At 40.7% G+C, this 24288-nt stretch overlaps 1 protein-coding gene across 2 annotated transcripts in view; it reads left to right on the forward strand.

Moving 5' to 3' along the window:
* The first annotated feature begins 258 nt into the window (after positions 1 to 258).
* Positions 259 to 24288, forward strand: part of DNAJB6 (DnaJ heat shock protein family (Hsp40) member B6) — a 49241-nt gene continuing 25211 nt past the window's right edge. For both annotated transcript variants that reach the window (XM_052695765.1, XM_052695766.1), the window contains exons 1-8: positions 259 to 394; positions 8144 to 8252; positions 9515 to 9624; positions 11978 to 12037; positions 12392 to 12502; positions 20085 to 20216; positions 21080 to 21221; positions 22082 to 22152. In XM_052695765.1, the coding sequence (XP_052551725.1) occupies positions 8188 to 8252; positions 9515 to 9624; positions 11978 to 12037; positions 12392 to 12502; positions 20085 to 20216; positions 21080 to 21221; positions 22082 to 22152 (691 nt within the window). In that variant the 5' untranslated portion in view covers positions 259 to 394; positions 8144 to 8187. The remainder of the gene's footprint in view (positions 395 to 8143; positions 8253 to 9514; positions 9625 to 11977; positions 12038 to 12391; positions 12503 to 20084; positions 20217 to 21079; positions 21222 to 22081; positions 22153 to 24288) is intronic.

Genomic DNA, 24288 nt, shown 5'->3' on the forward strand with positions numbered 1-24288 from the left:
CTTGTTTCTTCCTCCTCATTAGGAAATATCTGCGTTCTCTGTGTTTTGCAGCAAAAATGTCAAAGTGACTCGCATGCAGGCAGCCCTTAGCGGTGAGCAAGGCTCATTCTACCCCGCGCGGTTGCGAGGGGTGGAAGCGGCCACCCCTCCCCACGGAGCGCGCAGCGCCGCCCACGTGCAGCAGGGGGCGCCCCACCCCCGCGTGCGCGCGGCGGTCAGGGAGCAGACGGCCCGTGCGTCGTTCGAGAAACTTCCGGAAACAGCCTGGCGGAAGTGACGGCGCTCGTGACGCCATTTCCTGTTTGCGGCTGAGGAAGCCGCCGCTGTTCCTGTTGCCGTTGTCCTGGGCTGCTGGCGGGGAGGTCGCGGCCGCGCTGCGCAGGCACCGCAGCGGGTGAGCGCAGGGTCGGGCCGCGGGCGGGCGTCGTTTGGTCTCACCGGGGGAAGGAGAGAGACAGCGAGCGGGAGGAGGAGGAGCCGATATCTGTGCCTATCCACGGCTTTAGCAGCAGCGCTGCCGGGCCCGGGCCCCGAGCGCGGCTGTCGGAGGCGCCGTGCCGCCATGCTGGGCGCTGCGCTGAGAGCTCTGCCGAGCCTCCGGGAGCTGCGTGGCAGCGGCTCCGCTGGGTCAGAGTGGGCGGCGGGGAGCTGGGGGCGGGCGGGCGGGAAGGAGGGAGGGAGTGTGCGTGAGGGCTGCCCTGGGCTCAGCCCGCCGCGCGCGGGGAGGCGGTGAGCTGTGGGATCACTGGGCCGGGCTGTCCCACATCAGCCGTGCCTCGCGCTTACCGAGAGCGGAGAAGGCTGAGGTGGGGAAAATCCGCGCTTCCATTTCTGTTGGGCTGGTTTCGTCTGGAGAAAGCGAGGAGCGTGTGTTCGGACGGGGCTCTGCAGCCCAGTGAATAGGCCCTTTGCTTCGGCTTCCTTTCTTCACCGAGTTATTTTGGCGTGCTTGTAAACTAAACTATTCTATTTTTATTTTTTTTTCTAAATATTTCTTTCTGAGGGGAATTTAGGGCCATTTTCCATTTAGTAACTCAGAGTAGGGTCAGAACTCGTTGCGTTTGAAGCCTGGTGCTGCCGGGTTCTGAGCTGAGCTGAAAGCTCAGTGTAAGGCTGGTTGTTGTTGTCACGGTCAGCGTCTGCTGCCTTTCTGTATGACTGCTGGGTTGGGAAGTGAAGTTATTTGTGGTCAGTATTTCTGTTTATTGTGAGAGTTTATGCTGTATTGCAGTTTGTGAGCACTCTGGGTGGCTACTGAAAACCAGTGCAACGTACTTCACAGAAGATAGTGGAAAAGGTTTATCAAAAGGTTGGGGCAGATTCCTTTTGAAATTCTGATAGCAGTAAATTGATTGGCTGGTTCCAATCCGGCCAAGGTAATATCACTGAAGTTAGATTTAAAATGACAGCAACACTTTTGATGTTGCATAGCCAGTGATCTGGTCTTAACGTTTTTGTGAGGTGAAGTGTCAGCATGTGAGGAACAAGGTGTTGGCATGGTGTCGGCCCAGCTGCTTGCTGGGCCTGTCCCTTGGTCCTCCAAAGCTGCTCTTCCCACTGCATGCTGACCTTGATTTTTGTTTACCCTTTGGAGATGGCTGTACTTTCGTTAGGAGTTATGCTCAGCTGATGATCGAGAGCTTGGTTGTTAAAGTACCATTTAGTTTGCTGGATTATATTGTCAGAGAAGATTTGTTTGTTTGAGTGAGTAAATGCGTTTACCAGTCTTGTCTCTGCTTTTCTTGCATGTTTCTTTTCAGTTGTTTAAAGCTAGAAGTAAATGCTGAAATAGTGCACAGTGTCTGTGCAACTGTGCTTCCTATTCTTGTCTCTCGTGCTGCTGTTCAGTGGAGGGCAGGAGTCTCTTGGCAATGCAAGTCAAATTCAGATTAAATTTTCTTCAATAACCCAGAGACTGGAGGAGAAACATGTATTGCTACTTTGACTAGTAATGGGATTTAAATTGTGCTGATAGTAATAATTTTTCTACCTAGAAGCTGCTCTGTCAGATTTGTCTCTTTCAGTACTTGTGCTTTCCGTCTGTGCTGCATTCTTACCCAAATGGCTTTTTCTCTTCTATTTTCTTCTTACTTTCTTGGATTGGGGAGGTTTGCTAACACAATTCAGCTGGATTTTAGGAGAAACCACGTGAAGTTTATCTTCTGGAAAATAAACAAGTTGTCTTTTTGGTGGGGTATTGAGGAGTAACTTAATGTTAAACGTTCATTTCAATATGAAGGGCCTATCAGTTCCTAGTAGGATTTATACTTAGCTATGGAGATATATATTTTTAATATGTATATATTTATATTTCAGAACTCCAACATCTGTTTGACACATTTGAGGTGAGGTTGTGCCAGATCAGAGTGATGTTTGTGTGTCCATATGAGGCCGCAGGCACTACATTTGGTCTGGCATTGACTGAAACGTCCCACGAGGTTGGGCAGTGATGCAGCCATGCGTGCTGGCATTCTGTTCTTGTGCTGCTGGCACATCTCACCCTTGTCAATACACAGGGCTGTCAGTGTGGAGTAAACCTTCTGGTCTGTGCCTTAGAAATTGTGGTGCTTTGAGCAGAACGGTTTCTATTGGCAGCTTTTCCTTTGGCCATAATGTTAATTTCTTAATGGAATGGAAAAATCAGTGAGAAGCTTTTTAACTGTGTCAGAACTTGTTGGTTCTTAGGATGATTGTTTTGTTCAGCATAGATTTTAATTGAAACTACTGTGGAGTCCTCAGTGCAGGAAAGACATAGACCTGCTGGAGCGTATCCAGGGGAAGACCCAATGGATGGAACACCTCTCCTGCAAGGACAGGCTGAGAGAGCTGGGGCTGTGCAGCCTGGAGGAGAGAAAGCCATGGGGAGACCTGAGAGCGGCCTGTTGGTATCTAAAGGGGCTGTAAGAAAGGAGGCAGACTCTTTAGCAGGGTCTGTGGTAACAGGACAAAAGGAAACTCAAATTAAAAGATGGTAGGTTTAGATTGGATATAAAGAAAAACTTCTACAGTGAGAAGGGAGGGGCCTCGGGCTGTGTTGCCCAGAGAGGTGGCGGATGTCCCATCCCTGGAGATGCTCAAGGTCAGGCTGGACGGGGCTCTGAGCACCTGATGGAGCTGTAGGTGTCTGTCGGTGCAGCTGTTCACTGCGGGGGTGTTGGTCCAAATGGCTTTTAAGGGTCCCTTCCAACTCAGTTCTGTGATTCTAGTTGGTGATGTTAGTAGGTTGAACTTACGTGCCTGAATGAAATGGTACATTTGAATAGATGTTGGATTTCTCTTAAGTTTGGACTGTTTGTTTATTTAACTACATTCATGTGTATGAATGTCTTTTTTCTGTATATCCAGTTTGTTTTGTACTAACCTGTATGCCCTGCCTGCCCTTCTCACTTCTGTTGTGGGTTATCCTGTACTGAAGGAGTTTGTGGCTCAAATAATAAGGCTGAGGCCATTTGTAGCTACTTTATAGAAAAGCCTTCATTAAAACCCGTGCGCCAAAAATTTTGTTTGATTAGGAGAAATTGTTTTGTCTTAAAAGGTAGTGTGAATCTGTGGAGGTCTGTTGTAAGTAAAACTGGACTCGGAAAACGACTTCAGGACAACTGTTTTCTAACATGCAGACAGGATGTTTGTTGTAAGCATAGGATTAAAGTAAGCATTTTGGAATGTTGATTTGGTTAGATTCATCTCTCGGGGATGCTTGGCAGTGTAACATGATGAGGATAAACGTTGTCATTTAAGTCCATTTTGCTAACTTTGATTATGCTGTGTATTTATGTGTTTCAGGACAGAAACCAGTTTGTTGAGCCTGTGAGATGAAACTCTAAGGTAGCTTTTCTGAGTTGGGATCAGTGGAAGTTAACAGTGCAGAGGTTTTGCGTATAGCTTAGTGTGTTGTGCTGGGTGAAATCTCCTTGGTTGTTGTACGAGTGGGGTTTCTTGCTGTTTTCTATGGCAGTTAGTGCTTTGTGATTGACTTTTTTTACCTTTCTAGAAGATTTGCTTGGAAAGACCGAGTAGGCAAGTCATTACAATTCAGGGATTATATTTGAGATCTGTAGGCGATGAGCAATTGACGTGACTGAATGTCGTCCTAAGGTTGTTATGTTCAGCATGGAGATATTAGGGTATGCCTCTAAGTTTACTGGACTGTAAATAATAAGTCTTAACAAAAGTATTCTAGCTGTATAAAAATCAGTTAAAAGATACTAGAAGACTTGGGTGTGTGTGTTGCATGCCATCCTATCTGTGGCCCTGGATCCAACAGCACTGATGCTGCTTGGAGTGTTTGTGGTTCTTTGAAGGAGTACAAAAACTCGTCAGGTCTGACACACTGCTTTCTAATAAAAACTCTTGGAATGTGAGAAATCTTATTTTCTTAATCACAGGTTGTAATTCTCAAAGATCCTAGAGCACGTGTGTCATCTACTGCACGTGCATCATCTGCTGACATACCAGAGACATTGGTGAGTTGCTCAGTTGCTGCTGGTAGGTCAGACCCAAGCTGAAGCTGAGCTCTGGTTTGAAAGAGGATGTTCTCCTGTGTTACTGTCTGGATGTAATGATTCAGACGTGGAAAGCAGACAGGTAGGAGGGGTTGGTTGGCTGGGCAGCTCATAAAGTGTCGATATCAGCTTCTTGGGTAAATTGTGTGAATCAGGGAATTTGGAACCTCTACCCAGGTGACTGAAGGAGTCACTGAGCTCGAGCTGTTCTGGAATCTTTCAGGGCTGTTCTTGCTGTACCATTGCTTCATGGCCAGAAATAGATAACTTTCTGACTGCAAAGGTCACATGGCCCTTGTTGTCTAAATTCACTCCTGGACAATTTAGTAACTTCTCATTTAGGTGCCTTCCTCTACTCTGTATTTAGTTTGGGCTGCTGCTTTGTCATTCTGGAAGGCTGTGCGTCTGATAAATTACCTCTTCCCTGTCATCTGATCTTCCATAAGATCTCTAGATCTCTACGTATCTTTTGTAAATATACTCATGCCTTTTCTGTAGCTGAGGACTTCACTGCGTAGAGAGACTACGAGACGCGTTTCAAGATCATTCTGAGCTGATGCAGCTTCGGGCTTCACTGTGAGAGGAAGGTCTCAAGCCCCAGCATGTTGGTTGCTTTGTATCAGTGTGAGTGCTGCGCTTCTTGGTAAGCCAGAACTGCTCCTGTGAGATCTGAGAGATCTATGAAAACTTTTGTTTCGCGGGAATGTTTGGCAGTTGGGTTTGTTCATGCTCATGAGGAGTTGGAATAGCTGATAGAATCCTGTAAACACAGTGCAGTGACGCATACAAGCAGCTGTAGATTTATGCAAGTAAAAAACAAAGGATATGAAAAGTTTCTATCTGGTATATTTTTGCTTGATTTTTATTTTGAGGCTTTGAAGGTTTGCTGTGGTTGGAAGTGGCCAGTTAATGAATGTGGGCTGGAATCCTTGTGGAAGGAAAAAGACTCAGGAGTGCCTAATGAATAAGAGTTGTTGTGCATTTGAGGACAAATCTTTGACGCATTTGAGATTGGAAAAAGATCTTTGTCAGTTTGATTAGGACAGCTGAGTAGTTCTGGGTTTTGCTTTGCAGGGGGGTAGCTGCTTTGCTTCGTGGAATTGTTGGGACTTTGTAATCAGGCATGTTACTACAGCCTTTAAACTATCAATCATAACTATTTTCTCTTCTATTGCAAGTTGATGGTGGTTGTTTTCCTGAGTAAATATTTTAAATCTTTTATTTTCCTGTATTGTAGACAGGTTTCTTTTCTGGTTTGTGAGTTTTTTTCCCCTGCTTACTGAGCGCTGCACAGAAATCTGTATTTTAAGAGTCAGAACATTAGCTGATGCTGTCTGTTTTGTGGGTTAGTGTATTTTGCCTAAGCTGGATGGTGGAAAAAGCTTCAGATGAGTTTTCCTTACGTAAATATTGTTAAAACTTTCTCAGACACAAGAAAACATTCCGTTGATGCCTGAAATTGTAGCAGTGCAGTTTATGGTTTATGGTGACTAGCAGATAGAAATGTTGATTAATTGTAGATGAACTCTTTCTGTTGCCTAAATGGTTGAGTGAGAGAATGCAAGCAGTTTGTTTTTTTCAGAGAGCTGCTTGCGTGTCTGAACTGCGTGTATCGCATTGGTGGCAAGTGGAAACTGAGCAATGCCACTTCCACAGGAGGTACAGCGTGCAAACACACAGGATTTTTTTTCCTTTGGATTCTTTCTATAATGTGCATGTTCTACATACACTGTTGCTCACGATGATTGGCTCCAAGATTTGATAATGTACTTAACTCCTGCTGACTGTGCTCCTCAGCTGTGTGATAGTAGGGCTGTTCTGATCATTTCATAGAATGATAGAATGGCCTGGGTTGAAAAGGACCACAATGCTCATCCATTTTCAACCCCCTGCTGTGTGCAGGGTCACCAACCAGCAGACCAGGCTGCCCAGAGCCACATCCAGCCTGGCCTTGAATGCCTCCAGGGATGGGGCATCCACAGCCTCCTTGGGCAACCTGTTCCAGTGCGTCACCACCTCTGTGTGAAAAACTTCCTCCTAATACCTAACCTAAACCTCCCCTGTCTCAGTTTAAAACCATTCCCCCTTGTCCTATCACTGTCCACCCTTGTAAACAGCTATTCCCCCTCCCTTTTATACGCTCCCTTCAAATTTTGGAAGGCCACAATGAAGTCTCTGTGCAGCCTTCTCTTCTCCAAGCTAAACAAGCCCATTCCCTCAACCTTTCCTCATGGGAGAGGTGCTCCAGCTCTCTGATCACCTTAGTGGCCGTCCTCTGGACTCATTCAAGTCTTTCCCATTTGTTTGGGAAACAGCAGATTCTTGCTAGGCTGGTTGTTAGTTGAGTATTCTGGGTTATTTTTCGTAACCTGTTTACATATTGAAGCTTGTTCTTATTATATGTGTTTTGGCATTCTTGATGTTCATTTTACTGTGTCTTCCAGCATCCCTTCTTAGTGATGGTTGCGTTATTAACTACACCCATACTGTTTGTTTCAGTGTGGAGGTTTCATCAAAGGGCAGAGTCAATTAGAGGTCTCCTTACCTGCTGCATTTTAATGTTTTCAGTGTCTGTGGAACTCTGGTTAACTAGATTGCAAAAAGCATGTAGCTTTTCTTGTATGTTTGTTTCTGTTGGTAGTGGGGTGGGAAGTGCATGGCAGTGCCAGTTTAATCAAGAACCTGCCGTTGGAGGAGAAGTGAATGAAATCACATCCCCACTTTTCTAAGTTCATTTGGCTTTAACCTGCAACAGCAGTGTTATTTTGAAGAAGTATCTAATTATTGTAAAAGGAGGTCTCACTTCAGTGTTTGTGTCTTAGGGTATTGAAGGATGCATGTAGTATCAATAGGGTAACTTTATTTCAGAGTGTTGTGTTTGATTCTTACAGCACTTCTGTAAATGTAAAAATGAAACTACCTGGACTGTAAGAGGACACACTGAGTGACTTGAAGGGGGAAAAAAAGTAGTTTCAGTTTATTTTTGTTCCTGTGAAAACTCTGTTCTCTCATTCTAAGGAGTACAAACAGCTTCCTTACTTGAGTTGGTTGGCTAGCCTTCAGTTCAGTGGTCTTTTCTGGCTATGTACTTGCTGTTGGTAATCAGTAAATAGCATTCAGCAGCTTTGGCAACGTGTGATTTGTCTGTCAAGAAAGGCAACTAAAAACTACCATGAAAGAACATTGCTGTCTGCTTACACTCGTGTGCGTAAGATACCACATAGGTGCCATAAAGTAATATGATGTGTGGCTGCTTTTCCATTCAGAAGTTATTGATGTGTATATAAAAATGATGGCGTGCAGTACAATTCCTTCTCACTGTAGTGATTAAAAACAGCTTTTCTGTCTAATTTATTTCAGGAACCTGCTGTTTTCCTTAATCTCTTTTCACTGTGTTTCAATGAAATTAAAGGGCATGAATCCAAATGAGAATCAAAGTAATTGGCTCATGTGTCAACCTAAAATAAGTGAATCTTTAGTGTGTGTGTCTGTGTGTGTATGCTTGGAACATCTGACTGTGTAAAAGCAGTCACCTACTAGGTCCATTCTGGTAGTAGCATTTCCTAGGATCTGCCTTGATCTTTTTAAAAATGATGCAGCATTACCATACAGACTTCATTTACAAGTTCTTGTTGTTGCAGGATTTGAAAGACCCACCTGTTGTAAACAAGACATCTGCTGAACCATGGTGGATTACTATGAAGTTCTGGGAGTGCAGAAGCATGCCTCAGCAGAAGACATTAAAAAAGCGTAAGTATCACTGGTATATATGGGATGTTTTAAGGAGCAAATACATCCTCTTTATTTTCAATACTTGGGTGAATAGTCGTCATCTGAGGTAATATTCCGTGGCTGAACTGCAAACCATCTTCCCCTCCATTTGCAGAGGTGCTTAGATTTCTAAGTTATTAACAAGTATTTGGCATTCTGCCTTTTGTTTTTCCCTAAAAGTTACTGTTTACTTTACAGCAAACTATTGGGAGGAGACGTTCCCATAGTACATGTTCCTAGTATACCAAAAATATTTGGCATTAAGACGCAGTTTTGGGTGACGTAGAAATGCTGTGTTTATCTTGCCTTCTCCTGAGTGCTGTGCTTTACAATTAATCAAATTGCACAAGTGCGTGGCACTTTACTTTTTTTGTCCCTTGTATGTGCAGGGATTTGCACAAGAAAATCTGTGTCAACTCAGAATTTGAACTGTAATGCTGCATGACTGTGTGAAATGCTACCAGTCAACATTTGCACAAGTTTAGCTTTGTTCCTCTAAGTAGTTTTGAACACTTAGCCTTAAACATCCCTTTTGAGCATAGGCATTATATATGAGATAGCCATCAAACGTGCCTCTGATGTGAGATACTACCACAGTTAGTTACTAAGGTGCTCCTAAAGCTTTATCATCTCTGTCTGGATCAGAAGAGTACTCTTGATGTTTACGGTAGTTGGTTGTGGTGTAGTGTAGTTGGAGTATGGAGCGTTTAAGGAGGCCATAGCAGAAATGTTAGGGAATGTTTTTTCGCACCTGCCTTTTGTTCAGAAATTCAGGAGTAAATCTAAAAATATCTGAAGAACTCCAGTTTAAAAAAAAGTTGTTTATTTTTTTAGCAAATCTGGGTAGACAGTTCTCTGTATACCTGCAAGATCTGTTGGTGCTGTTCTAGAGGCAAGATAGAAGGCACTGGGAAATCTATAAGTACTTTAGTCCCTGAAAACTTGTTTGACACATTTTGTGTTTAGAATCACAGAATGGTTTGGTTTGGAAGGGGCTCTTAAAATCACTTGGTTCCAACCCCCTGCTATAGGCAGGGACACCTCCCTCTCAACCAGGTTGCTCACAGCCCCATCCAGCCTGGCCTTGAATGCCTCCAGGGAGGGGGCATCCACAGCCTCGCAGGGCAACCTATTCCAGTGTCTCACCGTCCTCACAGTGTAGAATTCCTGATATCCAGTCTGTGCTTAGAGCATATTTTTTCATTTCAATGTAAAATATCCTTTTGTTTCCTTCCAATTAGGTACCGTAAATTGGCATTAAAATGGCACCCTGATAAGAATCCAGAAAATAAAGAAGAAGCAGAGCAGCAATTCAAACAAGTAGCTGAGGCCTACGAAGTTCTGTCAGATGGTAGGTATTTTAAATGGGCTTTTGCACTGCAGCTCTCTGGATAGTCAGTTTAAGACCGAAAATGCTGAGGAGAAAACTCATGATGCTTTAAAAGGGGTCCCGTATCCGTCTCTGTGTGGCTGTGCACTTAGACTACTTCCTGAGGAAAGGAAGGGGGGGAGGGGAAGCTTGCAGGTAAGACAGAATGAGCAGAAATTTTGAAACCAAAAATTCAGTATCTTTCTTGATGAGTAACACAGACAATTTCCTTTTGGAAGCTAAGATCCACTTTTGTCTAAGGAGGTCAAACCAATATTACCATAAATACAGGGGAATTGTTAATTGAAATCAGTTGCTTAGCCTGACCTGTGTGGTGGAGGAATTCACTTTCTAGTTCACCTGTGTCTTTTTGCTTGAAAAGCAGCATTAACTTCTGTGAATGTCTTGGCAGAAGCAGTCTGAATCATAATGAAGTGATTTAAGCAACTTTGATTATTTTCCTCTGTAATTGACTGCGTCTGTATTCTATTTCTGAAGTGTCCTTGATTTCACCTGGAACCAGTGAGTGGGAAAGCTCTATTTAAAGTAGCAGCAGGATCTAGATTACCTTTCAGAGTTTGGCCTGGTTTAGCTGTCTTGTACACCCTGTGTCTTCCATTTGATTTTGATTCTTAATTGCCATGATGGAAGTAAAACTGAATTTATGAACTTTCGTCTTCTAGAGTAGCTTCGCCTTCTTAAGTAAATTCTTTGAGTAAGATGAAAGTAGGACACTGGTCTGGGTGGTGTGTAGGTCTTTAGATTCTTTGGAAACAATACATTCCTGGAATTCTAGAACACCTTCTGAAAATATTTCCTGTTCTTGGATGTATACCAAACCAAAGTTACTGGGATCTTAACAGTCACTTGTGCATAAGGGTAACTAAATCCTGAGCCCACTGGTTGAGGGCAGTCAACTGTCCTGCCAACTTAATAAAGTTTCTCACACCATTACAGGCTTGAGTGAAGACAGGTTTTTGCAAGGAGGGTAGCTGTGTAAGGGATTACATGTGCAAAGGATGTTGAAGTGGTCTGTTCATAGGGCACGCCTGTCTTCGGGTTTCAAAAACGTGAAATTTTTTTGGAAGGTGAACTTCAGGCTTCTTCAGCTCTCAGGTCTTAACTTTTCTGCTGCTTCTGACAGTCTGTTCTGTGTCCATTTTTAATTGATGGAAGTAGATTAACTTCCTTTATTTGTGTTCTAAAAAGGCAAAGCCTATTGAACTAGGCTTTGTTCTGTGTGCGTATGTATATGTGTACCTATTGCAAGGTTGCATCATTTCTAAATGATAGCCACTATGTAAAACTGGATTTCTGTAGCCAGGAGGAAGTATTTTGCTCCTCAGTAGCTGGTTGAGGTATCAGCACTTTCTTTCAGTTATGCTATTTGAATTTCAAAAGCATCTTCCACTGAAAATATTACAGTGGGAATAACACATTAACATGAAGAGTCTGAAATCAGATGTCCTGACTGATACTTCTAGGGAGTATCAGCAAAATACTCTCAGATTTTCCTCCACTGCCAGCAGTGTAACTTATGTAGTAATGTGGAATTAACTTGCTTTCTCTCCTGTTCTTGTGGATACTGGGGTGCTGGTCTGCAGTGAAATGAAGAGCATTCCATGTCGTCTTAAACAACAAAGAGCAAGCAGTTTGAGTCAAATCCTTTCTTAGAATTTTTTTTTTTTTTTTTTATACAACTTTTTGGTCTCCTTCTTAAAATAAAGTGGCTATCATTGAATTTATAGTCACACAAAATCCTGTTCTTCCTTTCTTACCACTTTCTCACAGTGAACTTGGCCTTGCACAATAAAAGGCAAAGATCTGCAACAAGGGGTGTTCCAGTTGAACAGAGGGAACAAAATATTTACAATGAAAATCCTTCAGCATAAGGGACAGTTTGTCAAGAGAGCTTGTGGAATCTTCTTTCTTGCAGAGAGGTGACCTGGGCTTTATCCTAAGTTTCAACCAACTTAGAGGGTTGAATCCCAGAGCTTTTCAGCCAAAAGCTTTCCATGGTAGCTATGGAAGATGGTATTCTTTTGAGATTTATTCATATATGACAATATTTTTTTTCTAGTACAGGGGGCCCTAAGGTTTTATATCTACATGGTAGTAAGTGTGAAATGACTTGTCTGCTCTTTCTGAACCTAAACTGCTTTGGTAGCCCTCAAGAAAAATTTTTAATGGTTTCTTGTCAGAATTTCTTAAATAAACTAGCTTTGAGTAGAAGTTTAGCTGAAAAGACCAGCTAAGTGTTTTTTAATTGTTATTATTTTTTTTTAACAATTTATTGTGTTTAATTACTGATACAGTGTACAACTTTTTCTTGTAGCTAAAAAACGTGACATCTATGACAGATTTGGAAAAGAAGGCTTAATAAATGGAGGTGGAGGTATGTTGTCAATTGGCAGTTCTTTCTTTGTTCTGCTGAAAAGCCATTTTTTGCTGCTTTTGTAAAGGAGAGTCCAGGATTGCCTGTACTAGGGCCTAAAGTATGCAATGGTTATTATGTTTTATGATTTGTCTGCTGGTATCTGGAAAAAGAAAATAGAATTAATTGAATTAGTATCAATTAGGAATTAAGCATTAAGTGTATTTACTCTGTGGGATACCTGGGAGGGTGATAGAAATAATAGGAATTTTAGTATATGCTTTTTTTTAAAATGCCTGAAAGACTGCAGTGGCTTGAACTTTACTGGTAGTGCAAGTGTGTGAGGGTGACTGAAATTCAACTTGTTTTTTGCAGGTGGCAGTCACCTTGATAATCCATTTGAGTTTGGATTTACATTCCGTAACCCAAATGATGTCTTTAGGGAGTTTTTTGGTGGAAGGGACCCTTTTTCATTTGAATTCTTCGGTAAGTAATCTACTTGTTTTAGTTACGTCCATCTCTGCTGTGATTCATTTCAATCCTATAGAACGTGCTTAGCTAAAACAGCTCTATGAGAAGTAGCTCTAAAAATGGGTGGTAAGCAATTCTGTATTAAAATGTCTGTAACAGTCTTTTTTTCTCAGTTGATGTGATAGTAGAGGGTAAGTTTAGATTACCTGCTCATGTTTGTCAGAAGGCATGGCTTAAAAAACAAATTTCTGGCAGCTCTGTCTCTGTAGGTTGGAAGGAAATAACATTGGACAGAAGAAGTATACACTGGAATTCTCTGTGGACTTTGTCTGCTGAATTTGACCTCTTGGTGATCTGTAAATATTTAATGTAATTTGGAGAGCTTCTAAACTGACTAGGTTACTTTAAACTGTTACAGCATGTCTCCCAGCATGAACTGGTATACCACAAATGATTTTCTGGTGACAAGATAAAAACAGCTGCATACATCAGCTAGAGAATCTTCCAGGTTTACGTCACTTGTTTGCTTGGGGGATGGAGCCTCTGTAGGTGCAGATATCTACAGGTATCTAGATAATTTAGGTATCTCCTGAAGTCTGTGCTTAGTTTAGGTATAGGAAGCAGTGTGTGGCAGAATTGTTAAACTGATCTTACCATGTGCTGGTGCTCGTTTGTCCTTGTGGTTTTACTTGCTCAAGTGCATGTGGATCTTCTCAGAAGTGGCAGAATTCTAATTCAGCATCTCAGTGTATGTTCTGCTGCGTGAGTTGTGAGCTATAAAGGAGATCAGATCCTATGCTCAATATAGACTCTGTTCTGTATGGGCTAGAAAATAACACCCAGGCACTAGAGCAGATCACTACCCTTCAGTTATTAGGAGCTAGGCAGGATGCTTCAGAGCATGTCAAACAGCATTAGATACCTGTGTGTCTAGCAAATAAATCCTGCAAGGAGTAGTGCTTTTCTGTGTGGTCAGATGTGTTAAGCTGCTCCAGGTGGGTGTCCTCTCTGCACTTTGGCTGAGAGAAGTCTGTCTCATTCTACATAGATAATGAACTTGGTAGCTCTCAAGTGTGTTAGCTTGTTTTATCAGTGTGCCTTCTGAGATTTAAAACTCTAATTGTACCTTTGATTTCCAACAGTGAAAATCTAACTTTATTACGTGGCTAACTAGGCAGACGTTTTTGTCGAGGAGAAACTCAACTGGATAGCTGTCTGTTATACAACAGAGAATTACTGCAAGCTGACTTGTGCAGTACTGGGTACATAAACAGTAGGTGAATGTTCTGGAGAAGTGTGGTGAATTACTCTTTAAGTCTAAAGAGTCATCATGTGGAAGACTGTGTGCAGTAATCCTTGCAAAATATATTTTATATGAAATGTATTTTGGGACGTTGTTTCAAAAATGGCATAGCTTCATGAAGCTTTTTATCAAAAGCATAGTGGTAAGTGACTGTTGAGAGGTTGGAGCCAAGGGAAGATGAGATAGAAATTTCTGGATAAGTTATCCAGAAATGGTAAGTTCAAATTCAAAAGCTGTTTTTTTTTTTAATTACATTTAGGTGCAGTCTTGCCAGGGCATGAGAGTAAGATCATGGTTTCAATCCACGTGTAATCCCATCTTGTGATAATTTTATGATGATTAGATAGTCTAAGGCAAAGTAAATTTGTTAGTCAGATTACTAAAGCTGCAAATGGAGGAGGCTTTCAATTAAAGCTGTCTTGTGTAATGTTGTCCTCTTCGTAATTAAACTTTTTGTTGACACAGATTTGCAATTTTTGATGTATGTGAAGTTCAGAGCTTTGTGTGTTCATTGCTTTGGTATGGAAGCGTGCAACAATTATTCATGGGATGGTCTGGGTCTTACTATCAGTGATGTTTCAGAAATATCCTTATAGATTTAAAGGCAGCATTTCCATTGCAGGAATTATCTCGCCCCACCAGCATTATCACACAGTTGGAAATAATGGCAGTGGCTCCATACAGACTGTGCTGTTGAAGAGGCCACGCTCCAAACTCTTCTCTGTCTCTTACAACTGGAATCTTTGACTGATGTCCCCCTAGATGCATTGAGGGGCTGTTTGATGGCACACTGGCCTAAGAGGAGGTCGCAGGCACGCCTTCTTTCCCCTACCTTTAGTTAATTGTATTAATTGTGTGCATCTCTGAGCTGGTTCAGCTTACTGGTCTCCAAAATTGTTTTTTTTCCTTGGATGTCTAGCAGGTTAAATTTATCTTTAAGAGGACAAGTGCTGGGCATGGCACAAGGCAAGCAGGTCATACAGTGGTAGTAGAAGAATCCTTCATTTTTAAGGTATGCCTGAGCATACCTTGGACGTGATAAATCTTTAAGGTCATTTCCAACCTGAGTGACTTTATGATTCTATGATTTGCACAGTAATCTACGTCTAGATAATTATGGTTTAGATGAAATTAAAAGGTAATGTTCTCAGTCTCTTTTATGTAGGAAATTGCTAATCCAGAATCACTGCTATGTATCTTTAGAAAGACGTTTCAAGTGCTATGACAGTTCTTCTGGTAAGCTTTCATAAGTAAGTGGGGCAAGCATCTGTTTGACGTTTCATTTATGGAATATGCAATTATAAGACTGTGGTGAAATACACTAGACAGGTGAATCAGCACTGTTTGCAACAGCATCTTCGTGGCTCTTCTGATCTCTTCGTCAAGAGATCAACTGCAGTATACGTTATAATTAAGGATGAAATTATTTCCTTGAGAAATGCCTATAGGTTCTGCAGCTTGTGAAGTTCTGATGGTATACTTTATTGTGTCTTGGGTTCTCTCCAAAACTATAGTGTAAGCTCTGTGTGCATTTTCTGTGAATCTGCATCTTTGAGACCTTTTTCGAATAGGAGACAAGATAGAAACATCTACTCCAGTAATTTCATTTTATTGTACGTGTTATAACCCTATATAAACCTGTATCCCTTTGCGTGCTGTTCTGACCTGCATTTATTACACTGATGATTCTGATATGGTCCGTTCAGTCACAGTGTGCTTTGATACAAAGAGTTCAAGGCAGGCTCTGTCTTTGCTTGCTGAAACAATGCAGACTGTGATACTGAATACAGTTCAGTCAGACTGCTTCCTTCTGTAAGGGCCAAGCAGCTTTTCGACATCACTGTGCTCAGTGCCTTGCAGTTATGGTGTCATCCTTCTGTTTCTGCAGTACAGGTGTTGAGCTTTTCCTCACTATCATATTTTGGCAGGAGCAGCAGTGCGGCTTCCCTTGCAGTGAACAAAAGGAAAGAAGGTTTACTGGTTGGGCAGGTAGTCCAAGGGGTGGTGACTGAGCAGTGATCCTGTTTTCACAGTGACCCTTTACATACTTACCTGTAACACCGTCAAAGCCTCTGGCTGAAGCAGTTCGTGCATGTGAGAACACTTGCTAGCACTGTGACTATAAAATTCTTTGGAGGTGAGCAATGGCACTGCACTGGGATAAGCTTCACTGTGTGATGAAGGTTAACATGGCAGTACTGCTGGCAGCATGGTCCTGTGCTCCTTTGGACCTTTGGGTGCTCGTTCCAGCTCCCCTCCATGTAGCAGTGTAGTTGCTTTTACAGCTGCATTGGGAGCCACCACAGAAAACAGATGTGGTGGAACTTCCATCAGGCTGAGCAGTGAGCGATCTGATTGCCCCAGCTATGATAATGTCATGGTAGAAGTGACTGCAGTAGGAAATGTGATGCTTTTAGTTTTACTTTTGATGAAGGTTTGAGCTGATGTCGTAAGTTGACTTTATCGAAAGTCATGAAGTAAAGCTGGATTGTGGACGAGTGCAGGTACTCAGCTGCACTCCCTTATTCCCTTCCTCTGCTGTATTGTGCTTGCCTGCCTGCTTGCTTTCAGATACTCCAGTCTTGCCAGTGCTGAGTCAGGTTAGCTCATGGATGCAGGAGAAAGTTAACCATACAGACATTGTTTTCTTTTGGATCAGTGAGTTAATGCCACTTGTCATACAGTTCTGTGATCATCGGGCAGGACAGGAGAGAAAAAAGGAACTCATCTTTTCTAGTGTTCTGCAAGTGCATCATGCTGCTGACAGTGAGAAAGTCCTGTGTGTTTGTGTTACAGCTGAGAACTGAGGGTGAGGAGGGGATCATGACCTACTTCATTTTGAGCTGCAGGGAGATTTTCAGTGGTGGTGGTTGTTTGGTTTGTTTTGAGGCAAAATTATTTTCCACATGATAAAGTGGGGTTCTGCTGTGCACCAGTGACTGCTGTAATGATTTGCCCAGATGAACAGGACAGTTGCTTTCGAATTAGCAGATCTTTTCTGAAAGAAGTAAATTCTTTTAGGAACACATTACTTCTAATGTCAGAATTTTCAGATGGGTTTGTTAACGTGTAGTCTTCTGTTGCTGGAGGTTGTGTGTCCCTTCCTACCTATATATTAACTTGGCTTTATGTAACTGCAGTCTTTCTACCTAACAGCAGCATGAGTCCCAGAGCACTTTGTTGTTTCACTTTTTCCTAACAGTTTACCATGAATTCTTTGCTTAAGCATTTACTTTTCTTCCCAGTGTCTCTGTGTCATCCCATGCCACTGAAAGCTCTCCCTGTCTTCCTGAACCTCTCACCTTTTGATTCTTCCTGTTCTCATGGTTCCACAAGTGTGCTGACCATTTCTTTTGGAGCTGCACATGATAGTTTGTCATCTCATAAGCTTCTGGTATGAGCCTCATTAAAATGAGCAATATTCAGTAGTACCTTAAGGTCCAGCATTTTGGTTTTATGATGTTTGTCAATTGCACAGTATGTTGTTTCTGTTTTTAGGAGGGTCTTTACTTGTGGTTGTTTTTTTGGGGACATTCTGGAAAAGCTGTCTCTATGGAAAGGTCATATCATTCATTGAAAAGTTCTGCTAAATCATAAAAATAGACCTACCAGGCTGAAATGTTATTATTCTGCTGAGTGGGACTATTCATCATCCTGATTTATGGTCTAAAAGCATAAACAGTGCCTGAGCAGTTGCGAGGTTGCTGTATGAATGTGTATGTGGTGGAGGATACAACAAATGATTGTGCAGAAGCCTCCTGCTGCTTTCACTTCTCAGTGTTTCTGGCTTTTTTTTCTGCGTACTGTACTTGAATGGCTGTCAGCACAGTCATGAAAAGAGAATATTGCCTTGGAAAAGCTCCCCATCTCCCTGCCTCTGAGTTGTCTTGCTGAGGATTCAGCAGTCGGTTGCAATCTGGTTTGAGCATCTCATTTCTTGGCATGAATTACTGGCAGAACATCGGAGGATTATTAGCAGAACTGCAAACTGGAATCACCTGAGGCTGGAAGTAGAGTACAGGTTTTGGTTTTTTTTGGTGTGTAGGGTTGCCAAAGGCTGATATGGAGCATACCCAAGTGTAGGTAAGGAGAGGAGCAGGCAGTAATCCATGTACAGCTGTGTTGACAGTGGGTATCTCCCATAAAACCTTCATTCTGGCTGCTGCTATGTGGGAGAGCCACTTGTGAAATAGGCTGATAGCAGGGGGGGATCTTATACTCGGAGCTTACATGGCAGGTTGTTTTGTTTCTATTCAAACCCCAGGTAACAGGGAAATTTGGGCTATAAATAGAAAGCTTAACAGTGAGAGTAATATAATATAGATCATTTGTACACGTGAGTGAATGACCTTCATAACTAACTTCTGAGTCACCCTAGCAAGAATATATTAGGCTTCAAAACAATTAACTGCAGTGGTTTAAAAAAAGCAGTTTTAAAAAGAGTGGTTACAGTGCTTGTTTGGGACGTGCAAACTGTAGTTGTAGGTTCCCATATTGCTGTGCCCAAGAACTGGTTTTACTTCTAGCCTTTAAAAGATAATAACAGATTATCTTGAAGTAAAAATAGCACAGGAACACAACAGCCAAAAAGCGTGGAAACAAGGAAACTTTATCATTGCTTGGTGGTGTATGTAAGATAAAAGTTTGGTCCTGCCTTTTTATTCAATAACTGTGTAAACTAGGATTATTTTTGTCGTTCCTGGCATTTTCTACCTTCCCTGGTGGGAACATGTTCCTGGACCTTAGCTATAAGGCTGTATTTGTTCAGCCTTAAATACATTGTAACACTTCTGTAAACGAATCATGCATGCACCAGATGGTAAGTAGTAATTTTTATTACCAGATTGATTGCTTTAGAAATGTCACTAGTGAATGAACTTGGTGATGTTGCATACATGAGCTTGGATTTTTGTGGACCAGAAGTGGGCTCATCTCCGACCTGTTGGTTGCCAATTAGTACATCAGAACAGTAGTACAGTTACATCAGTTTACCTTGCTTTCGTGACCCTGCTGATGCTCTGACCCTGCAGTTTCTCCATTACTCAGGAAGAGCTTAAGCTGACTTAGCTTTCAGTACTGAATCTCCACTTGTACAATGTGGTAAAATTGTTGATACTGTACAGCACTCATCCTCATAGAGTTCTTTTTGGTGAGTTGAAGGTCTTGAACTTTGGAGTTCAAAATCAGAAATGTATATATTGAGTATGTGTTACATGACTGAAATCTAAAGTTCTTTGTTTGAAGAGTGTGAGTAAAAATCCTTTTTTACATAGCCTGGTAATATCTATATGTTAGGAAAGCTCGATTGCTTCTAAGTAAATAGGGATATTCCTGCAGAGGTGTCTATTTACATGTATAAAATTATACATAAACAAAAATGGTATTTTATGTATGTATGTAGAAGCTATCTTTAGAAAGAATCTATTGCTCTCCTAATGGGAATGGGATTGATAACTGCTGCTGATGTAACTGTGGTGTGTGCACTTGACATAGTTTTTTCCATGGTATTCTTTTTTTCACCTTTTCCTCCTGCTTGACAATGTCTGAATACATGGTGTCCCATAATTTACTACTTAAATCTGCACCAGAATAAATGTTTAAAGTACCTTGTGTGGCAAGGGCCAAAATAAACACATAGAGCAGCTGAAATTTGAGTCATCCCTTGATTGGGCTTTTTATATTTCAGTTATTGACACAGATGTTCTGGAAGTTACTTTTCAGAGACTTCATAGTGGTGAACTGCAGTATGTGGAACAGCAATAAGCTGTGAGCAGTATATATATCCAATATTGTTAAATTCTGAGATTTTAATTTTTCCATAGTGTTACTCCTTATTGCCATGTAGAGATCATGATAATGCATCTGAAGCATTCTAAATCTGACAGATGCTGAGTGGGCACAGTTAAATTGATATTTATTTGCAGTTCTTTTATCGTGCTCCCCAGTCAATTATGCTGTGTGAGCATCTGAAATAAGGATACTAATGTTATAACTTTTACTGCTTACTGTGCTGAGAAATGAAAGAGCATTTACAGTAAGTTTATGGTTGTTTTAATATTAAATGGCTAAAATGATAAGGAAATGAACTACTTATGATTGCAATTCTAAATGTGAGACAGAATTTAGTCCAAAAGGACAGTGGGAGTTGCCTTTTTAGTGGATGTTTTATCTCAATAGAATCAAGCATTTCAAAGGAAGAATCTTACAACTAGAACTTTGTTTTCCTTAATTCAAGGAAGCCTTAATGATGAAATGCAGTGAGATTAACCTCTTTCAATATCTTTTGTTTTGTAGAAGATCCTTTTGATGACTTCTTCGGGGGCAGACGAGGTCCAAGGGGAAACAGAAGCAGAGCTGGCGGATCATTTTTCTCTACCTTTGGTGGATTCCCTGCTTTTGGAAGTCCTTTTCCTTCATTTGACACAGGTAAATAAGGTAGCATTTAACAAAGGGTGTCATTTTGGTTCACAAAGGATCTCGATGTAGTAAGCAGATAAATACTTCATAAAAGTTGTCTTCTTGATTCAGGAAATTGTGAGACTGATGTTTTGGGAATGTAGTCTGCTCTCTGAAATGTGTGAATGTAAATAAAACCTTCATTACAATATTTGGTCTACTTGAAAGTAGATAAAAAGTGAACAAACCTTCAAGACCACATTTCAGTATCTTTATGGCTTGAGAATTGTTTTAGTTCTATTTGTCCTTGAGCACTGGTGTGACTGTGTTTAGTTAAGTTTTGGAAAACACCCTGGAAAGACCTTGTTTTGAAACACAATGAGTTCTAGTATGAGTTCTGGAATAGTTAACTCAAATGGTGAGGTCTGTGTCTCAGAGCTTGTGGAGAGTTTATGGTAGTCAGCATTGTTTCAAGTGTAAAGATTCTGAGTATTAGTTGAGATGTTAGCAATACAAAACTTGTGTTGTCTGCTCACACAGGGCAACCCACCGTCTCTGTTAAAATGAAAAATCAGACTTGTTATAGCTGTTAGTTTTACCCTGAGGGGATATAAAGTTACAATGGTTGGATTCAGCTGACAGGCCTTTTCTTTAAAAGAGGACAATGCTTTGCATTTGGATCTGTGTCCATGTGGAAGAAGTCAGTGGGGCTGGAGATATAACATTCACGCTGCTGTTTAATGCCATGAGTCACTGATGCTCTGTTGATGGAGGCATCAAAGGGCGTCCTAAAGCTAGGAGGTATTTTGAGTAGCTGATAAATTTGAAGACCACAGTCATGCAAAATTATGGCTTTAGTCAAATAATTTTCATACTAACTTTTTCCCCAATAGGTTTTACTTCATTTGGTTCTCTGGGACATGGAGGCCTTACTTCGTTCTCCTCTACGTCATTTGGTGGTAGTGGGATGGGAAACTTCAAATCAGTATCAACCTCAACTAAAATAGTTAACGGCAGAAAAATTACTACAAAGAGGTAAGAGACTTCCATGAACTACCTACAGGTATATTCTACATACATGCATATAACTATTTATGTATCAACAGCATTGGTTTGTATTGTTACTCTTGATGGTCATGAGAAAATTTGGATTTTCCTGAAAAAATAAAGGCAAAAAAGTAGTGTTGGGTTCTGTGACTCTTGGCTTTGCTGAGTTGCTTATAGTTACAGCGTGTGAAAATGGAGAAGGTAGTGTTTTTGTCTAAGCTTCTAACAGCCAAGAATTGTTCAGCCTTGTAAGGCCTGAAAATGAAGGTGTTTTCAGGTATTGCACATAGCACACCCATGGGTGATGGAGAAACTGCGTTTGGGAAAATGTAGAGTACCCTACGTTATGTTCAGTACTCTTTCAACTTATTGATCAAGTAATTGAATACGATTACTGTACTTAAATATTTAAGGAAAAGAAATACCCAATGAAAATCATTTTTGCATGACATTTTGTTTTGAATGGGAAGCCATTCCTCTATTTTTAATATGGATGTGTTTTCCTCACCGAGTTCAATTTTCAGAATTTCATATTCATCTGTGTGGTTTCTTCATTTTAGTCACAAGGGGAGAATGCCATGCTAGTTAAAATCTAGGTGTGAATTAACTGTAGGATTCAAACTTACAGCAGGAAAATTGCTTTCTGGAAATAAGCAATATCACTGATGGGATGCACATGGTTACTGGTTACGTCTTCTGCACTGTTAATTGTGAAACCTTGCCAACTGCTGTTGTGTTAAGCGGGCAGTGCTCTGTTACACTTCATTATCTAGAAGCCTTGCTCTGGTGCAGGCTTTCAAACTGCTGATAGTGCTTTAAAATTGGTAACTGTGTGTTCTGTCCTACAGAATTATTGAGAATGGACAAGAGAGAGTAGAAGTTGAAGAAGATGGCCAGTTAAGGTCGCTAACAATAAATGGTAAGGAGCAGCTGCTGCGCTTGGATAACAAGTAATTCAACGCACGCATTTAACAGAAATTTTAAGCTATAACAGCCACCATTTGAGGATTGACAGGAACAATTTTTGAAGATTTCAAATGAACTCAACTTTCTGTATATCCGTACTTAATCTTAAGTAGTATAAATAGCTCACCGGAGCTCGTATTTGTCATAGACTTTTGAGTTAATTGTTGGGACCACATCAATAGGACCATTTTTTGTCCTTAAAATTGTTGTAAATTTCTGTATGCACTTTTCTTTTTAACATATATGATCCAAGGTGAACCATGATCCTTCAGTAGTGCTAGGGCAAGATGTATACTAACACTAGCATGAATCTTGCTTTTTCCAATTTGTTTGAAATGTGAGCCAATAGTAGTTTAAGTCTGCTGTGAAGTTAACATTTCCAGATAAGGTTTTTAATAATTTCAACTTTTTTTTTTTAACGTTTACTAGCAAACGCTGTTAATACATTTCTGGTAATGCATTTCTGGTTTAAATAAATTAAGGATGTTTTCTAGTTGTGCATGAATGCAGACAACTTAGTAAGTTTTGACAAATGTTTAAATGTGTAATGTAAGCAAAAGGTTAACAAAAGTGAAGCCAGTAAGCTGGGTCTTTTGTCATTTGCTAAAAAAAAAAAAATTCAAAATGAATAAATGCTGATGTTTGTGGTGCATTCTTTCATGAATGGCATTTGTAACCTTCTTGTGTCTGTGTGTGATTTGGGCAACTTGGGAAAACAGTGCTTTTTTTTCCCCACCACCTTTTTCTTCCATCTTAAGGATGAGGGCCTTTTTTTCTTTGCAGATGTTTGCTTCATTGTGACTGCAAACATATTTAATTTCTTTTCTAAACCTGCATTAGAAGCACTTGTTTTTAAGAAGCATTCGTAGGCCGGCTCTGTTAACTCCATCTTTTGCTGTAATGCTTTTTTTTTTCCCCTCCTCTAGGCCAAAAGCGTGTCCCTCCATTTAAAAACTAAGTTTGCTAAGGCTTCAGGTTCTGAGGCTAATTCAAAAAATAATGTATAGTGTCCAAAAATATCAGTTTTTTTTTTTTTAAACAAAAACAAAAGGTTTCTGAATGCTAAAATATTTTGCACATTTTGAGAACAAACAGTTGATTTGGAGAAGACTTATTCAAAACTGTCAGGGACAAATGAAAGGAAAATGTCTAGATTGAAGAACTCACTTTTAGTTTTGACATTTTATCATCAACCAAACAAATGATGGTTGAGTGCCCTTCTCTCTCTATATGTATATGTATGTTTTTTTTCTTTTTAACTAATTGAGTAAGGTAAAATGTCAGCTTGTAGCTAAGACCAGATTTTCAAAGTTCAGTGGAAGATGACTTGATAACGTGAAGGAAGAATGCAAATAAATATTGGCATATGTTAACACCTGCCAGGCTCTGGGTAACAGCATGCTTAAATCGTGGGTGTGCAGCTTCTGTCTTTGCACAAGCTTTGAACATCTGGCCTTCACCAAGTTCTGTAGTCTGGCTTCACGTTTAGGAAAATAGCATGGTGTTTTCAGCTGATCATTTAATGCCTTCTTACTGAACATCATCTACTTTGTACTAACAAATGCATCAATTATTAAATACAACAAAGATTTGTTCATATTTGTCCTGCAAAACAGCTGGTTCAACTTCCACCTACTACTACCTATCTAAAAAAATGCTGTAATTTAATGCATGTTTAGAACAGAGCCTCTCTTAAATTTCTCTTTCTCATGTTAAGTTCAGAGAACCAAACTGCTAGTGGGCATTAATGTGTACTTTGATTTTGGGACTAGAGATGTTACGTCCTTTTTCAAGTTCTTTGCAGAATTCTTGTTACTTCAGTGTTGTGGGGTTTTTTTTGTGTGTGTAGAAGCACAAATTCAGTCTGGAACTTAACAAACAGTGTTTTATTGATGCTGTTTTTCCTTCCTCTTGTATGTTTTCCCTTGATCCACATGATTGCTAAACAAGTAATTTATTTCAAAATCTTACTTTGTTGTGCTGTCTTGAGTTCTGAAAAATGTTAATTTACATTTATAGGACATGTTCCATTAAGTTATGTAAACTGTTTAAAAAAAAAAAGCTTCAAAATTGATTAACCAACTCAAAT

Source organism: Tympanuchus pallidicinctus, unplaced genomic scaffold (assembly GCF_026119805.1).
Source record: "Tympanuchus pallidicinctus isolate F22 unplaced genomic scaffold, pur_lepc_1.0 scaffold3, whole genome shotgun sequence".
NCBI lineage: Eukaryota > Metazoa > Chordata > Aves > Galliformes > Phasianidae > Tympanuchus > Tympanuchus pallidicinctus.